This window comes from Procambarus clarkii, chromosome 82, assembly GCF_040958095.1.
Source record: "Procambarus clarkii isolate CNS0578487 chromosome 82, FALCON_Pclarkii_2.0, whole genome shotgun sequence".
NCBI lineage: Eukaryota > Metazoa > Arthropoda > Malacostraca > Decapoda > Cambaridae > Procambarus > Procambarus clarkii.
In genome coordinates, this window is record NC_091231.1 from 5,765,053 (window position 1) to 5,784,523 (window position 19,471).

The 19,471-nt window shown below is 38.6% G+C and overlaps 1 protein-coding gene across 6 annotated transcripts in view; it reads left to right on the forward strand.

Annotated features, from left to right (window-relative positions):
• Positions 1 to 19,471, forward strand: part of LOC123764363 (cytosolic 10-formyltetrahydrofolate dehydrogenase) — a 55,566-nt gene that overhangs the window by 22,247 nt on the left and 13,848 nt on the right. For 3 of the 6 annotated variants that reach the window (XM_045752056.2, XM_045752054.2, XM_045752053.2), the window contains exons 2-13: positions 5,146 to 5,287; positions 6,702 to 6,853; positions 7,123 to 7,205; positions 7,672 to 7,837; positions 10,295 to 10,492; positions 10,853 to 10,984; positions 11,466 to 11,677; positions 12,278 to 12,365; positions 14,289 to 14,477; positions 15,999 to 16,114; positions 16,897 to 17,118; positions 17,579 to 17,772. In XM_045752056.2, coding sequence (XP_045608012.1) covers positions 5,161 to 5,287; positions 6,702 to 6,853; positions 7,123 to 7,205; positions 7,672 to 7,837; positions 10,295 to 10,492; positions 10,853 to 10,984; positions 11,466 to 11,677; positions 12,278 to 12,365; positions 14,289 to 14,477; positions 15,999 to 16,114; positions 16,897 to 17,118; positions 17,579 to 17,772 — 1,879 coding nt within the window. In that variant the 5' untranslated portion in view covers positions 5,146 to 5,160. Of the gene's footprint in view, positions 1 to 2,305; positions 2,419 to 3,531; positions 3,635 to 5,145; positions 5,288 to 6,701; positions 6,854 to 7,122; positions 7,206 to 7,671; positions 7,838 to 10,294; positions 10,493 to 10,852; positions 10,985 to 11,465; positions 11,678 to 12,277; positions 12,366 to 14,288; positions 14,478 to 15,998; positions 16,115 to 16,896; positions 17,119 to 17,578; positions 17,773 to 19,471 lie in introns of all 6 variants that reach the window. The other 3 variants (XM_069315982.1, XM_045752055.2, XM_069315984.1) reach the window with 3 other exon arrangements.

The window sequence follows — 19,471 nt, forward strand, 5'->3', positions numbered from 1 at the left end:
TATTTATGTGGCTTTCTCAATACGTGTATATAAATGAGATTTATTTTTCCAATTAATTTTAATATTAATTTCTTACGCAACATTTTGTAGTTAGGAGTTTTAATTACTGATGATTTAGAGTTTACGTTTCTTTTCGTAAATATTTATTTGATGGCTATTATCTTAGTGGTCGCGGTGAAGTCTTAATTAATGCGGTTTTGGCATGTAAGCTATTCCATAACTAGGTATGTTTTACTCGCTAGAAGAAAAAATAGGCTACCTCTAGCTATGTAGCCTGTTCAATATCTTAAATATCCTGAGGTGTGTCCTGTCGTGTTGTTTAAAGTCATCAGCCCTGTTGTGTTTACCCTTGATTAATTACAACGTCTTAAACTTTGTCAAGGCCAATTCAAATATGGTTAATGGTCCCGGTAGCGTTGTTAATTTTGGCATTCATATATTATAATTTTATAAATTTAGTTACATTTATAAAAAGAGAAACAAAACGAGTGTTCAAAGATTGGAATCAAGCACAGTTGCAAGTCACGGAGGGCATCGCACTAGAGGAGGCTGACCTTGGTGAGCAGGACCGGGACCGGTTTGACACGGCGCCACAACATGCTGTCTGAGGCACCACTGTTAAGTAAGTGCTCCACAGCTGCCTCTCTGCCAGCCAGACAGCTGGGGGAGAGTGCTCCATTATTGCCTCCAGACAGCTGCATCCCTCGCCATCCAGACAGCTGGTGGAGAGTGCTCCACTATTGCCTCCAGACAACTGTTGGAGAGTGCTCCACTATTGCCTCCAGACAGCTGGTGGAGAGTGCTCCACTATTGCCTCCAGACAGCTGGTGGAGAGTGCTCCACTATTGCCTCCAGACAGCTGGTGGAGAGTGCTCCACTATTGCCTCCAGACAGCTGCATCCCTCACCATCCAGACAGCTAGAGGATAGTGATCCACTGTTTCCTCCTCGTTAGCTGCATAATTCGCCATCCAGACAGCTGGTGGAGAATACTCCACTGTTGCCTCCTAGCCAGCTACATCCTTCGTTATCCAGATAAATGGCGGAGATAGCTTTATACCACTTGCATCAAGTTAGTACCCTAAAGGAACGACGGTCTTGTGTTATGAAAAGTGGTCATATGAGACGAGAGCCACAGAAAGTGCTTGTGTAGTCAGTGCCTGACAAGTAACTGAAGAATTAGAGCACATTTAAGCGAACAGGAACCGAGGGCGACAATAACACGAGGACGCGACTGCAAGATAAACTTAGTGAAAACTTGCAGGGATTTTCCGTGGAGTTTTGGTCAGTAAAATATGCAGCCCGTTCTCGCCAGCGTTCCCAACGTTAAGAAACTGCTACTAAACTGCCTTATCCTAACCTGCCAGAGGACCCATGAACAGAAAACGAGATATTGTCAAATTCACGTGCCGCTATAATTTTCTAGTACAACAGTTTTTGGTCTTGGGTAAAATTTATAATACTAAATTAATAAATAATTAATACTAAATTTGTTATAAATCAGTACCAAATTAATAACATTACCTTGCTGCAGATTGATGAAGAAAAGGACCTTAGTCAGGATTGTGCCATAGGCACAATCAGAGAACACTGTATGAACATCAGAGGTCCGCGGTTGTTCAACGTCCTCCCAGCGAGCATCAGAAATATTACAGGAACAACCGTGGACATCTTCAATAGGAAACTAGATTGTTTCCTTCAAGGAGTGCCGGACCAACCGGGCTGTGGTGGGTATGTGGGCCTGCGGGCCGCTCCAAGCAACAGCCTGGTGGACCAAACTCTCACAAGTCAAGCCTGGCCTCGGGCCGGGCTTGGGGAGTAGAAGAACTCCCAGAACCCCATCAACCAGGATCCACTATTCATTGAAAGCTGCACAACAGGTGGGAGCGGCAGTAAAACAAGCTCACCAAACACTAGGAATAATTAAGCGTACCTTTTGCCTTTAAGGAACAGAAGGTAGTTATTCAACTGTATATACCTCTGGTATGCCCGCCACTTGGATTATTGTATCCAAGTATGGAGACTTCAGAAAGACATGGCTGCTTTGGAGAAAGTTCAACACCAGGCCACAAAAGTCATGCTAGAAACTCACCAGGGACGGTTGATTGCTTCAGGGTTAACAATGCAAACCAGACATAACAGGACGGAGCTCATCAAAACTTTTAAAATGCAACACTGAGAAATTTGGAGGATGTTGAGTCACACAATTTCTTCAAAAGTTCAGATGTCACACTAACAAGGAGCCATGGCTTCAAGCTCAACAAGCCACAATGTAGGACTGAGAACAGATTCTTTTTCACCCATAGGGGCATAAATCCATGGAACTACCTACCTGGCGAAGCCATAAGTGCCAAAACTGCTGAACGTTATATCCAGCTGGAAAAATCTAAGACCAGCAGGGCTGACTAGGAAGTGACTGGTAGGTGGCGAGCCAATAATTTGCAATATTGCCTGACAGTTTTATGTGATCATGACATTTGAACTTAGAGCTGTCTAGCACAATAATGATGTGATATGCATGCATATACTGTATACATAAATATATACACTGTATTATATATATTATATGTATGTATGTATTTTGCAGTTACATTATTATTATAGTTGAAATAGGCAAGCCGAGAGAGGTCAGGTCTATTTACTTCATATAGTACTAGGATCTATTTGCTTTATACAGTACCTAGCAGTGCTCCAGATAGTCTTCTTAACCATCATTCCCCATTCCACACATCTTCTTGTCCCCTCTCCCCACATCCCCCATCCCCTCCCCCCTTTTTCCCAATTCCCTCCCCCCCCCCCTCCCATCTTCCTCATATCCCCCACACACCCCCCCTCTTCCCTCTGATCTTGAACTGATAAGCATTTCCTTTTATATATAAAGTTAATAATGTAAGTGCATGGGTAAGCAAATAACTTCAACCCTCTATGAGAAAACACATTCTAATATAATTTGTCTTCATTAAAATTGCATCGGGAAGGAAGGGGGGGGGCAGTGGTTATAGGCTGTATTTTATAAAGTATTTAACTTAGTCTTACCCAGACCAGCCTGACTAGCCTATGTCCACCCCATACCCAAGACCATTGCCCCCTACAAATTTAGGCGAGGCTAACCCCTTGGGTCAGGTCTCCAACTTTGGACAGACAAACAGACACTCTCTGATAATTTATGAGTATGCATTTCCTTGTGTTAATTATTTATAAGTCATGACATAGTGATTATCAATGAGACTGATCATCGATCCATTCTTGTGACCAATGATATATGAAATATGTGATTACTCTGGTTTACTGTCATTTATTCTTATGCATAACACATGTTTTTTACTGACTACTATTAATCATTCAGAACTTAATGTTTATAATGCACGAGTGTGAGTAAGGGGACTGATCAAGTTTACTTTCTAATATGGTTTCCTACAAGCCACAATGTACGATTGAAAATAGGAGATGCTTTTTCACCCACAGGGTTATAAACTCGTGGAACTGCCTACTCGCCAAAGCCGTAACTTCCAAAACTCTTATCCTTTTCCAGCTGTACTTTTAAAGTTAAGGCAAATGGGGGGGGACCTTCGACAAGCCGCTGGCTTCCTGTCCTCGTTAAGGCCACTAGTGTTAGTGGCTCTCGTCTTAAACAGGTAAAATGATTCATGTTCCTTAATATGATGAGACAATGAGTGTTATAGTAAATGCTAGTTTGTAACAGTCCGAATATTGTAGCCTCATACAGCCAGGTAAAAAATCAAAGCATCATCGTGTGAATTTTTTTTTCAGAAGGAATAATTATTACATGTGGAATCGTATGTTCTGCTTATATAGGTAAACAATATATAAATTTCTTTTTTTTTTTTTTGGGGTGGGAATGGAGGGATGCAAAGTGGTGATTTTTCATGCTAAAGGAAATGCTATTTTTTTTTTTCTCTTGGTAAACATTTTTAATTTCTAATACATTCTGAGTTCAGTTGCAGGTTTGGTAATCCACTTTGAGGGATTCTAATTGTCAATAAAGAAAGCATGGAGGGTGTCTGTGCGAGGATTGGGGAGGTTTAACCTAAGCATCTTGATAGAAATTATATTAAAGCTTTGATTTCAGTTATTTGATCACTTACACAAGGAATATTAAATTCCGTCTTTATGTTTAATAACTTAATCATGAGGCCATCTGAGGATGATCCTCATGGCCACGTTTTGCATCTTTAACATCCCTCCAAGCATTCTTTAAGGGTCAAGAGCAAGCATGGGTGCTGCTTATCAGTTAAGGTTCTAAAACTTTATAAAAGGTACTGAATATAATTTTTGCAGTATGTGATGGCTTGGATTACACTTTTAATTTAGAGCAGCTGCACATTGTGTTTTTCTGGGGAAGAAGTGAAAAGACCCATTCTGGTACATAAATTTTGATTAAAAGTGATTAAAGTAACATGAAATTGATAATAAACAAACAGAAGACAATTAACATGATGTGGCTGAATAGTATTTAATACTGCATAAGGATTTATGTACAGTAGTGAGGCACACACAGAGACGAGACGAAAATAAAGTCCCAAGGTTTCTCTGAGAAGGAGTCTAGTAAATATACAGTGACAAAGACGGGTGAAGTAACAGTAGCAGAAAGAAGTACACAAAGGTATGACATTTAAGGGTGAAGGACTGCCTCCTAAGAAACCACTCAAACAGACTTTACGGGAGGATGAATTAATGACCCCCCACCCCACCAAATAGGATGCACTAAAAGGAGGGACCAACCATGAGCACTTGTCGGCACATCATACAACCGAACACGCAGAACCAGAACCAGCCCTGAAGCAAATTAAAATAATTATTCACCAAATCATGGAAATATTAATGTTATAATATTTGTTATAACAGGTTACTATAATATTCCTTTCATCTTTCAATATGTTTTTAGGCTATATTCGATGTATTTTTTGGCATTTTTTTCTAGTTTTATTATATGCAACTGAGAAGGGTAATAAAATTAATTAAGTTCTGATGTACAATGATGGGCAACCATCTAAATATGGGTGATTTTCATATTTTCTTATTTAATTTCATGTTTTGTATTTTCATCTAATAAGATTCTGTTCTGTGTAGTGTATGGTAAATTAATGATGGTAACATTTAACATTACTGGTTTCTATATTTACAGAGCTTGCTAGACAGAATGAGGGTTGCTATCATTGGACAGTCGACATTTGCTGGGGAAGTGTATAAACAGTTGATGAAAGATGGACACAAAATCGTGGGAGTGTTCACAATCCCTGACCAGGGCAACCGAGAAGATCCTCTTGGTAAGTTTATCCCGCTGTTATGGAAAAATCCCTGAAAATGTTTTCAACTGTGATAAATTTTCATAATTAAAAAATGATAAACTTCAGAAGTTTATCAAGTTTAGCTGCAATATTCAGTACTAAAGAGTAGTTACTGCTTTAGAAATATTTCTTGGTAAGTTCAAAATTTTTGTATGAACTTGAGAGGTGCTTTACACTGTTATTAAGTATGTATGGTGCAAGACGCTATGCAAAAAGAAGTGATGATGTGATATCTGGATGTCTGGAAAAGATTTTGTGCCAATTATTCTAGATTTTGATACTAAAAAATGCAGCAGTCCTCATGTTTCATGGATTTTGAAAAATGCTAAAGAAATGAACCATTATTTATTGAAGATTTTATTGAAGATGCCTATATGTATTAGATATGCATGTAGATTAACATGTGCTGCACTAATAACTCGGCAAGTTGACACTAAACTCAGTTCCATATAACAGGTAGAATGTCCTCACCAGGCACATTGCCTTTGACTTTGTCATAACTATGGACATCTCCAACTGTTAGTTTGTGAGACGCATCTACCAGGGCCTCTACATCTTGCTGCATTGCTGCACTGCCGACTATCCATCACTGACAGGACAATACAGGATCTACATCTATCCAATGACACTCTTGTTGCTTTGACCAATCCTACTAGCTGCCTTGAGGCCTCTTCCCATCCTCAGTGCCTTTAAACTGTACAACATCTGTCTACTACATCACTGTCTGATGTTCCAATGCAAGACTCTGTCCACATACTGCCTGCCTCTGGCATCAGACCTAGATGCTCCACCAGTGACCCAAGGAGAGAGAGAGAGAGAGGTATAATTATACAACATGGTATAATAATTGCAGCCTGGAGTGCTACTGCACCACGATGATCCCGAGGCTTCCACTGAAGCCTAACCGGGGTTTCACACAATTCCGCCATGCACCCCGGGCTCTGTCAACCAGTAGCCTCTGACGCTCCTACTTCAGTACACAGAGAAATCATATTAATGTGATATATCAAAGAACAAATCCACAGGAGCCTTGATGAGGGTTTGGGATTTTATTACTATGCAGAAATTAAGTGTTTCTTATTTCTTTTGAATAAAGTAAAATTTATGAAACTATTTTGGTAGGCCAGGTGTTTTATATTTTAGACCCTTTATGTACGTGGCATTTTTACCGAGATTGAGTTGAACTAGGGAAAATGTCAGAGGTACTTATTTATTGTGTTATACTGTATTCGTGGGTCCTATTTCATCCTTTTAATGAAAGATTCGAGTCTGAATTAACAATGCAATAAAACCATGTAGTGCTGTTATGTAAAGTATAATGGCACCATGCCTTGTAAATGCATTGACATCATTCCTAATTATCACTAATATATCAATTTTTTTTTTAACACAGCAACTATGGCATCATCTGATGGTGTTAAAGTGTTCAAATTTAAGTCTTGGAGAAAGAAAGGTGTAGCGCTTCCAGAAGTGCTCGAACAATACTTATCAGTGGACCCTGAACTGAACGTGATGCCATTCTGCAGCCAGTTTATTCCCATGGAGGTAAATTTAGTTCAGTGTATATTTGCCTTAGAAACTTTTATTGTCATACATTTTGTATTTATTTGTTTTTGTTGAGTGTTTTGTTCTGTTTACACTATTGTAGAAAATTCTAAGACTGCTGGATTTTCATTCTTGCCTCCTTAGTTTAATAGCAGTAGGTAGTTGCAGTTATTTTGCTATACACTGTACTCTTGCTTCTTGTGTATGGGTTATTGCTACATGTGCTGCTAAAAAAGATAAAATACATTTAGCATTTTTGTGACCTGCAGGTAATCAACTATCCCAAGAACAAATCTATTTGCTACCACCCATCCATCCTGCCCCGCCATCGTGGTGCATCCTCTATAAACTGGTAAAGACTTGGTTGCACCAAACATTTGCAATAGTTGCCTTCTGTATTAAGCTGTGGTAAATATAAGATTTATTGCAATAAATCTTAAGTAATCTTTTCAAGTAAGCCATTCAAGTTCAAGTAATAAGTTGAACTTGACTGTTTCTTGAACTTGGATTACTTGTACTCATTCAAGTTCAAGTAATCCATTCGATTCTTTCAAGTAATCCATTAATTGCCAGAAAAAATGTTTAAGTGGTTTTATCAAATTATCTCTAACCTTTGACTCCTTTCACATTGTCAAATCTTAGGAATGCAGTATACAGTACATCTTATGAATTTAAAAGTTAGCTTTGATTATTTTTTTTTTTGCTCTTATATCTCTGTATCCCATTGCAGCATCTTTATAAATAGAGAGAATGTTTCTAATGTGATATGACATTTAATGTATATAGTTTATAGATTCATAATCCTAGCTTGATTCCAGGACTCTGATGTGTGGAGATAAGAAAGGAGGATTTTCCATATTTTGGGCTGATGATGGTCTGGACACGGGACCTATCCTGTTGCAGAGGGAAGTGGAAGTTGATCCTAACGACACTGTTGATACGCTTTACAACAGATTTATGTATCCAGAGGGCATCAAGGCAATGGTGAGCTCTTGTTGCTGTTCAGTATTACTGAATAAGACCAAGGACTATTATATTAGAATTGGCCATTACTAAGATAAAATTGACCACTTAACAGTGTTTAACCTTATAAAAGAAACAAAATATAAGTTTGAATTCAGGTAATTATAGTTCCACATACATTCCACAGGTTAGCTGTGAAATGCAAGTGATCATTCATAAAGTTCCATCAACTCTATGCACTGTAGAAAAAATACCAAGTTTGAAGTAGACTTTATTGAAGATTGTTTGACTTGTGAGGGCTATACCAAATGTAACTTAGATACTCAAGATTAACTCCTTTTAAAGGGATAAAGTAGGTGAGGTGAAGATGTAATAATGCCAGACAAAGGAGGGATTAAGAATTCATGATATCTAATTTTATAGTAACAATTTAGGAAATTTAATGGAATTCTGAAATTTCACTGATTCTGTTTAGTGTAGTTTTTGATGGCTGCAGATATTTTACACTTCTATACCCTCTCATGATACCTCCAGGTGACAGTGTAGTGGAGGGACATCTGAATGTGGTGTCTCAGTCTTTAGTGGTTTAGTCCTTCCCCTTTCTGGAGTCTTGAGGACCTGCTCTACCAACTGCTCCTTTACTCTGCAATGTCATTCATGATTTGTTAGATGAAGGTGTGCTTGTGGTGACTGTCTTTGCAGAATGTGTCCTGCTTCTTCCCCATCCCTCAAGTAAGAAACTATTTAGCTTGCATTTATCTGAATCTATCTGTTATCAAGAGTAACCCATATTTACAGATGACCACTAGGATCCAAGTTTACCAGATGGTTTTGAGGGACTTGGCTTGCTTTCCCTGGGCCTTTGAGGTGCCTTCTAACTTTTCCCTATCCATCTGGAATTCAGGGATTGGCTGGGTTTAGAGTGGGATACTCAGTCTCTGCCATTTGGTCTGAATCTGGCACTCAGACTGACTTTTGCCTGGTCCTTTGACATTGTTGTCTGTTGGAGATCTCTGTTCTGGCTCATTTTCAACAACTGAATGGTATAGGCCCCCAGTCATTCAACTTGACTGCTGATCAAGGATCTGGTCCTTTTTCAGTTGGCCTGTTTTGGCTTTCTGGTCAACTGGCAGAAGTTCAAATTGGTGCCTTATTAGGTTTGGACTTGGTTGGACCTGGTCTGGGATGCAAAGACAGCTTCCACCACTGCTGAGGTTAACCCTATTGTGGCTGTGTCTCCATTGCTGGCTGGTTTTGGAGAGATCTCAGCTTTTCTATCAGGACCTTGAGTGCCTCTTGGCATACATAGCTGACACTCTGTACCATGTCTGGCTGATAGTGGTATTTTGTGTTTCCATTGAGTATGCCTTACATTTGTCCTTTTAAAGTGGTGTATGTCCCACCTCACCTGTGGAGGATCATGATTCATCATTTTCCATTTATGGACTTTTTGGGGATTTGGTTCTATGGCAACCTCCAGTGTGTCTGTCTCAAGCTGATCATGAATATGTCAAACCAAAGCTAGGTGCCTGTCTATAGTTTCTGGTGCTTTGGTGTCTTATCTTCCACAATGTTTCATTCTGAACCTTCATTTGAATTATGACCTGATGGTCCATTACTTCAACTTGGGTGGTTTGGTTTATTCCCCTTTTTCTATGGGATTGGATTTTGCTGATTGCCCGGCTTTTGACTTCTCAGGATCTTGTCCTCCAGGCAGTTCACATTTAGGGTGTGTTGAATGTCCTCATAGATGGTCTATGGTCTCTCAGTAAATGAGGCCTCCTTTCTCTGGCTTTGTAAGAAGTTTGACCATTAGCAAGGGGACCTGTTTGCTTCAGCATGTAACCAACAGTTTTTGGTAAACGTGGTGTTGTACATGCCTTCTGGACTGGTTTTGATGGTCTTGCCTTTTCCTACTGGTTCTGCTCATTCTTGTGACCAGGACCAATGCATTCTTGTGATGTGCACTGTTATACCCTACATGGAAGGTCTTGCATTTTTCAATATTGAAAAGTATTTGTCAGTCTTCTGACCATTTGTAGATTTCATGTAGATACCTTTGTAGGGTCTCAATATCATTTTTGCTTCCTGCTTTACAGTAGCTCTAAGTGTCATTTGCAAATTTGATGATGTGGTTTGTAATATTCTCATCTATGTCTTGATATATATGACAAAGGGTTGGCCTCAAGATGGAACCTTGCAGTACGCCCCTCAACTCATTTTTCAAATTCATTGCCCCAAGCTTCCCCTCACTATCTCATAGGAGCCTGATCCAAGTCTGACTTCTGGTAGGCTCTGGTGGGTTTGAGAGGGTGTGTTTCCTAAGGTCTGGTTAATGCAATGTTGTGGCTTCAGGGAGCTACATAGGAGGTCTCTTCTAGAAATACAGTTGTAATTCCTGGAGCAAACTAGTGGAATTTGTTATACTGCAATTATTGTATTGGCGCAATAACACAATTATTAAGTTTTTCTTTTTAGGCAGAAGCAGTTGGCATGGTTGTAAATGGCAATGCTCCAGTGATTCCCCAACCAGCAGAAGGAGCCACGTATGACCCTATGCTCAACAAAAAAGAACTGTGTAAAATCAACTGGGAACAGCCTGCTGAAAATCTTCATAACTTTATCCGAGGTTTAGATTCATCTCCTGGAGCATGGACAGTAATGGATGGGAAGGAGGTTAGTTAATATATATTACCTGTACTGTATAAGAAACTGTTCGACTTTGCCTTGGATGGGATTGTCTTTAAAGGATATTTACAAATGTTACATAATAATGATAATTACTGTAATTTAATGCACTACCTTCTGTTGGCATTACTGTTATTCCCATAGTTGTCAAAGTAACTTATCATGTACATTTAGGAATCTGATCTGCATGCATCTTATTGCTTAGACTTGTACTTAAATTTCTCATCTCCCTCTGACATCATGAGTTTATTTTTAAGTGTAAAAGCATTACAAATAAAGATCAAGGTTTGATGCACAAGACAATTTTTCACCATAAATTTTATTACAAATGTCTTGTCATTTATTCAGGTAAAGTTGTTTGGTTCAAAGATGTTCACCGGATCTGTGGGAGAGGGACAGAATGTTGAAATTGAAGGGCTTGCCATACCTGGTATCATTCACAAGGATGGACTACTTCTGACTGGAACAGATGGAAACAAGGTAATTTTGTTTTTGACGCTGTTGAGAGAAGTGTAAGTACTAAGTATAGAAATTACTCCTAAATTGGAAGGTAGAAATGATACATAATAGAAATTCTTTAAACACAAAAATGTTCCCTATAATCCACAAATCCATAATCCACATGTTTAGATCTAATCAAATGAATACATTCAGTTTGCATAAAAAGCAGGGAGCCATTTGTATTATTTACAAGCCGCACTTCAAGTCGGACTTGATGTGTGGCATTGTTGATGTCTTTTACCTCCTACTGGGCTGAAGTAATCTGCCAAGGCCACTCGCCTCCTGGCTTGGCTACATAGTATAAAGCCAACCTTCCTCCTCCCCTCTTGCTCTGTCTGTCCTTAATACATACCTGCCTTCCTCCATGGCAGTTATACATGTGAGAATTACACAACACTTATACATAACTACATGGCACTTATACTTGTCTGATTAAAGGAAGGATTTTTCCTGTACGTAGGTAAATGTATCACGCATAAGTGTCGATGGTAAAATGATGAATGCAGCTAAGTATGGTGCAGCAGTAGAAGCCACGGAAGCAGTAGAGCTGACAGCGGAAGAACAAGAAATATCCAATCAGTTGAGAGATACTTGGAAGGCCATTTTGAATATAGAAATTGCTGATGACACAGACTTCTTCAAATCTGGAGCTGGCTCAATGGATGTTGTCAGGTATATATTTTGATTCTTATCTCTACTAATTTAATTTGTATTCATTGTAGGTGCTGAAGAATTAACAAGGAAATTTTGTAGTCATTAGTACCCTGCTTCCAGGAAATTTATCAGTCATGTAACCTGTTTTACTTCTACTTAGCTGAATATATAAAATATATATATACAGCTGTACTCTATACATTATACATATGTGTGAGGTGTAAAAGTGAGGGTTTTGAATGAAGCACAATTTAAAAATTTTGCACTACCACCTGGGGTGAACTTTATTCTGCTGCCATGTGCTGGAGGTATTTACTGGGCTCAAGGACCTGTTTTGAAGATCAGAGGATCTGGTATGTTATGCCAGTCGGAACAATGTGCGAACAATGAACTAACTCGTCATATATACGAGTTTATTGCACTAGTCTTATATCCATCTGGGAAGTTGCTGTGCCTATTCACACACATTCCAATGTTGGAACATTGTTCAAACATTATATGATTTAGAAGAAGTGCTTTACAAAAATTTGACTGGTAAATTTAATTCGTACTGCTTGTGAGGAAATCAGGTAAATAATTTCTTGACATGTTTCAATAATTTTTGCTACATTTATATAGGTTAGTTGAGGAAACCAAGGAAAAAGCTGGAGTTTCTCTAGAAAATGAAGATGTGTACATGGCTACTACATTCCAAGAATTTATCCAGGTAAGATTTTAAAAGTACTGTATAACAAGTTCTTTTTTTTTTTTTTTTTTTGCTATATACTACCAAATGTTCTCTGTTTTTCATGTAAAATTCATGAAGAATATGAATAATAAAATTATGTTTTAAACATGCTCAATGACATTTCTAAGGTACTGGCTATTTCACTTAGTCCACATATGAAAATTGTTAAAAATTAGTTATTTCCCCAAATCTTTGGGAAAATTCAACCGAGTGAAATTCCAATTTCAACCTATCATATGATGGATAACTACCAAGAGAGAAGGGGTGATCTAGTGCCCAAATTTTGTCTATTGTTTAGATGGATCCTCTATAGCCTGTAGTTGGGAGGTGCCATTACATAATGGAAGCAGTAGTGATATGTGGTTATGGTTGACTTGACAAAATAATCCAGCATTGAATGTAATGAAACTCCTCTTTCTGGTGGGTCCCTTGGTGGCTCACTTGGAACGTTTCAATCCTTGGGTACCATACCAATCTTTATTGACTCATGATCACCTACCGGGAACCAGTAATAGAATCTGGCCCCATCATTAGAGGCATAAGGCAGTCTCTGGATACAAAATCACCATAGTGCCAAGAGAAAAAAACACCAGAATTGGACAACGATTGCAACCTTGATGTGAACTATATACACAATTGTCTAGATCTGACTGATAGTTGGCACCACTCGCTTGCCACCAGATGGCAGCCCCAGTGACCTGAGGGTCCCAGCCAGCCACCACCCCAGTCATTCATGCACTGCCCATGCAATGGTCCCCCAAACACCACAGAAAGAAGGGTATGGCACTAATGGCAAAGGAACTGAAGAAGGGCCTACTGTGGGAGAAAGTGTGGAGATGCCAGTAACCCCGAAGGGAGTCGGCTTCAAATCGACCAACCCAATTATCGTGCATGCCTGGCACTGCCTAGGAACATTGACCAGGTACTGAACTGTTAAAATACGTTTAAAGAACAAAAAATCCCAAGCCCAAATATCTGCCCATGGCATATTGTAAAAGAAGATAGCCAGCACCACAAACCTGCATACGGTACTTTCATCAACATCAACTCCTTAATTTTATTGTCATGGAATTTGCCACTTTTATATTTATCACATTTGTGGGCTTGGTTTTCTTCATAGTGCCTACAAAACTGTATTCTTTGCTAACACCCACGAGTTATTTTTAAATCAAACATGTCGGTATTCCTTCAATTTCAGCAAAAAAAAAACACACACACACTTTTCCACTTTACCTGTACAACCCAGTGCACTTCATTAATTATTTATTTCTTTACTAACTTAATTATGGGTTCAAAGTACTGTAAATAATACTGGACACTACTCCTAATAATTATAGTGCTTCAACTGCTTTGAGCAACAGTGCACAACTGGTAACAAAGTGATGCTGCTCAAGTAAAATCCTGCTACAGTTCAGTGGTGTCACCTTTGATGCACCACTCAAGCTTGCCTGGTGGCTTACTTTAAACCATAAGTAACTAATGTCTACTGCACTGACATTCACAAACATCCTATACAATAGACACAACAGGAAAAAAAAAAGCTTTCCCAATACAAATGCATTACTTTTATCTTAAACTGTGTTAGATGAGTGCTCAAGCTGTGGTTGAAGCAGCGAGTGGCTCACACACAGAAGGGTGATAAGCCACATATGGGCTGCATATGGAAGAGTAACAGGCCACATGCAGGCTGCGTACAGAAGGGTGACGGACCACACGTGGCTTGCATATTGAAGGGTGACAGACCACATTTGGCCTGTGGGCTACATATTTGATACCCCTATCTTTAAGGTATAACTTAATTCTGATGATGTTTATGGTATTGTTGGACACTGCTTCTCATGCTTAAACATTTATTTTCCTGTTGCCTGAATCGACTATAAATTTTCTGAATTTCATTATCAGGTAATGGTTGTAAAGATGCGCGGAGGGGACACTAAACCAGTGTTTGAGTATGATGCTGTCAAGATGCACGTCAACAATATGGATATTGAATTCCCTCACCAGCTCTTCATTGATGGCCAGTTTATTGATGCTACAAGTGGCAAGTACCTGAAGAGCATTAACCCTGCCACTGAAGAGCTCATATGTGATGTATGTGTTGGGTATGAGCCTAGTTGTTTCTATGTTAATGGTATGATCAATTGCTCCCTTTCAAACTTAGTGCTGTATTAAATTCATACATTGAATAAAATTCCTAAGTCTTTTTTATAAAAGTAACTGTCGTAGGATATTTGTGGGAGCAGCTAAGGAAGCTTGTATATTTCCTCCCAGCTATGGATGCAGTATATATATTTCTGTCATACTACATAAGTGAAGTGATCAAGGTACAGGGCACTGCACTCTCTCTTCTTACACTAGACTTTGCTTGAGCAGACATAATTGTTTACAGCCTCTTGGAACATTCATGTTTGTCTTACTTCACTTACAACATCACCTTAATTCAAATCAAATCAAATATCATTCAGGTAAAGTACATACATACAAGGTGAGATACAAAACATTGATGGATTTATAGATAGAGCTAGTACTGTACATACAATGCCTAATGCCACTATTATGCAAAGCGTTTCGGGCAGGAAAAACACTAAGACTAAAACTTAATACTGAGATTGAGATTGAAGTATACTAATTAAGGATTAATACTAATTGAGATTGAAGTATAAATTGTGTTGAGAAAAAAAAGGGGGCGGGGGGGAAACATGGCAGAAAAAATAGCAAATATACAATTTGGTCAACAAAGAGCATTGAATATAGTAGATATGGGTGGACATTTTAGGGGTGAGGTAGGTTACATGGAGTTAATTAGGTAGTACTTAGTTTTTATCTTAGACTGTACCTCTCCCAACCAGTTTAACATGATTGGGAAGGATTTAATTTAACATAATTAATCTATAGCTCATTACAGCATGATTCAAATCATCAAGACTAAACATCTAGGTACAGTGTATTACATATTTTTATATTACATATGGTCTTTGGTACTTTATTCATTCTCTTTATACTGTTAGTTATCACTAAGAACTCTTTTGACCCCACCAAGATTCGAACCACCTCTGCTGCCAGGGGGCAGCAGCACACTGACTTACACAGGAGTGGTATTAGTACTGTACTGTGTTAGCCAATGGGGGCAAGCTCTGGCAGTGCTTCTTGAGGTTATCTTGATGATTCAGGGCTTTTTTAGTGTCCCCGCGGCCCGGTCCTCGACCAGGCCTCCACCCCCAGGAAGCAGCCCGTGACAGCTGACTAACACCCAGGTACCTATTTTACTGCTAGGTACAGGGGCATAGGGTGAAAGAAACTAACCATTGTTTCTCGCCGGCGCCCGGGATCGACCCCGGGACCACAGGATCACAAGTCCAGCATGCTGTCCTCTCGGCCGACCGGCTCCCATCTGCTGATTGAAACCCTAGTGGGGAGAAAGAGTTTTTAGTGATTTATAGCTTGGTTGCCATTCAAACTTTGTCTCACTGTTAGTTTGTGTTTAATAGTATGCAATTTTCCCCCGTCTTTCATTGTCTATACTAAAATAGTATACTTGTTTTTTTTATATAAAAGATGATCATATGTGCCTTTTATATTCCTTAAACAAAATATTTTTTCTGTGGTTGACAGGTTGATGCTGCAGGAAAGGCAGATGTTGATAAAGCTGTCGCAGCAGCTAAGAAAGCTTTCTATGAAGGGCCATGGGGCAGCATGAATGCCAGAGACCGAGCAACTCTTATTTTTAAGTATGTTACATTATTTTTAGTGCCATTATCATCATTGCCATTCATTCCAATTTTTTCATCATTATCACAATTATCATTATCATAATCATCATCATAATCATCATAATCATCACCATCATAATCATCATCGTTGCTATTATCATCTGCTTCTTGGTGGAAACGGTCTTGTTCCTTGCCTTTGCATGTGTGTGTGTACTAACACACACACACACACACACACACACACACACACACACACACACACACACACACACACACACACACACACACACACACACACACACACACACACACATATACACACATATACACACATATACACACACATACACACATATACACACATATACACACATATACACACATATACACACATATACACACATATACACACATATACACACATATACACACATATACACACATATACACACATACACACACATACACACATACACACATATACACATATACACATATACACATATACACATATACACATATACAGTATATATATATACATATGCAAATGCACCACCCTCAGGCAGGAAAGTTAAAGCATAAATTTCAAAATTACCTCTTAAGGTAAGCCAATATTTTATTAAAGGAATCGGTTGTAAGACACTTCTTTGAGTTGTGTCAAGAAGAGATTTGTGTGTAATAGGTGTACATATTACATTGTAGGCAGTGGTGAGATTCAGGTTTCATTATTATAATAATAATATAAGAGTAGTAATAGAGGTACATAGTTGCCTTTAATATATTAATCAGGGGTTTTTCAGGTTGGCTGATCTAATGGATGAGCACAAGGAGGAGTTGGCAACTATTGAAACTATTGACTCTGGAGCTGTGTACACCCTGGCACTGAAGACCCACGTAGGCATGAGCATTGACACTTGGCGGTACTTCGCAGGATGGTGTGACAAGATTCAAGGCAAAACCATCCCAATCAACAATGCTCGACCCAACCGTAATCTCACCATAACAAAGAGAGAGCCAATTGGGTATGTGTGTCGTTGTTATTTAAATAAAATAATTAAACAATAATTTGAACCACCATATTGATCTGTTAACTGCTATCATTAGTGGTCATAGAAAGAATAATAAACTGGGTGGTTTGTGAATAATGCCGACATGCATCCTGATAAGATTTCTAGCGGTAGTATATGTTGAAATGTAGCGCTGTACTGTATTATCCTTCAAGTCTTTTAAGTATTTTACACCATACTGTTTATGAAAATTATCTTTTTTTTTTTTTTTTACATAGAGGCTTTGCTGTATACTGCAAAGTGAAACTATGTGAATAAATTTAAAGAGATGAAATTTGATTTCCCACTAATGTAAGAACATTAGTGGTAAATGTTTTTCCCTCTTCCCGCTTTTCACCAAAACTTATTGCAATATTTTTTTCTCTTCATTCTTGATGAGTGCAGTAATAATGTAATTCATTGCTCGCTTAACTAGTGTGTGTGGTCTAGTAACCCCCTGGAACTACCCTCTGATGATGTTGTCTTGGAAGATGGCTGCTTGTCTTGCTGCTGGTAACACCGTAGTGATCAAGCCTGCTCAGGTCTCCCCACTTACTGCACTAAAGTTTGCTGAACTTTCTGCCAGAGCTGGTATTCCACCAGGTGTCATCAATGTCCTCCCTGGGACAGGTAAGACTTTTTTCTTTTTTTACTTGCTAGCTTGTTATAGATCATTTAATTACATATTATTAAAAAATATTTAAAACTAAGAATTTACTTTCCTGTAGAAATCAAGTTTTGAATGTAATCAAATGTCAGTTTCTGGTGATCCACTCAATTGCTATAACACTAAGGTTCCCTAGTCTTAGAGAGTCTCACAAAGCCTGTTGAGACCCACCTGACCCTACTGGAAGCCAGAATCAGACTTTAGTGTTCTGTACTAAGCGAGGGGAAGCAGGTGATCAACCAATAGCAGAGATAAAACCCACCAGAAATTTGATTATCAAAACAAGCAACTGATTGAAAGAAGATTAGTAACCCTGAGGAAAACATGGCAAATAAATGTTAACTCAGGCCTAACACCCTAGACATATTGCATCCGACTGTCATTAGACGAAGGCCAGTGTCACTTGGGGTCCGCTGCCGCGAGTCACCTCATTCACAAGCTACCCAGCAGAAACCCCTCCAACTCCCACTGGGTAGAAGGAGCTAAGGCAGATGCAAGGAGCTATTACATTCAATGTTTGTTATGTGGGAGGCGGTTGGCTTGGACCCTAGTTCAGATTCAGATTCAGATTCAGATGTTTATTCAGGTAAGGTATATACATACAAGTGATGTTACATTAATGGATTGATATATAGATAGAGCTAGTACATACAATGCCTAAAGCCACTATTACGCAATGCGTTTCGGGCAAGAAAACATTAATATCTAGAACTTAATACTAATTGAGCATAAGGAATAAAAGATGTTGAGAACAAATACAAATAAAGATAAAAAAAAAGGGGGAACATGACTGAAAAAGCAGCACAAATACAATAGGTTGACAAACAGTGTTGATTAAAAAAAAAAAAAAAAAAAAAAAAAAAAAAAAAAAAAAAAAAAAAAATAACAGACATGGGTTGACAATAGAGGAGTGAGGTAGATTACAGGGAATTTATTAGGTAGTGTTTAGTTTTTATCTTAAACTGGTTGAGAGAGGTACAGTCTTTAACATGGTTGGGAAGGTCATTCCACATTCTGGGCCCCTTGATTTGCAGAGCATTTCTAGTTTGACCAACCAGCACATTGATCATCATTATTGTAAGTATTTCACAGCACACCAGGCTAAAAACAAACTCCAAAATAGCACCTATCTATCAGTTTATAACCAAAATGTTAGATCACTTGGTAAACATTTTGACGATTTAAATGCACTACTCACAGCACTAGGTACTAACCTATCGTTCATTATTTTAACAGAAACTTGGCTAAATAAAGACTATACCCAACTCTACAACTTAGCTGGTTATAAAGCCATTCATAACTGTAGGCCTAATAAAAAAGGTGGTGGCACAGCTATATATTACCGAGATACATTTATCTGCAACAGTGTTATTAGTGACAGAGATGACTACTGTGAATATACTTTTGCTCAGTTTACAATTAAATCCCTTAAATCCTCTTTGACTATTGGAGCCATCTATAGATTTCCTAATACTAACATAGCTTCTTTCTCAGACAACCTAAGGAATCTTATTATAAACAACAATCTCAACAAAAACCACATCATTCTGGGAGGAGACTTTAATATTGACCTGGGTCAACAAAACTGCTCTCAAGTTGACTATTTCCTTAACAGCATGAACTCCTGTATGCTAATCCCCACTATCACCAAACCTACCCGAG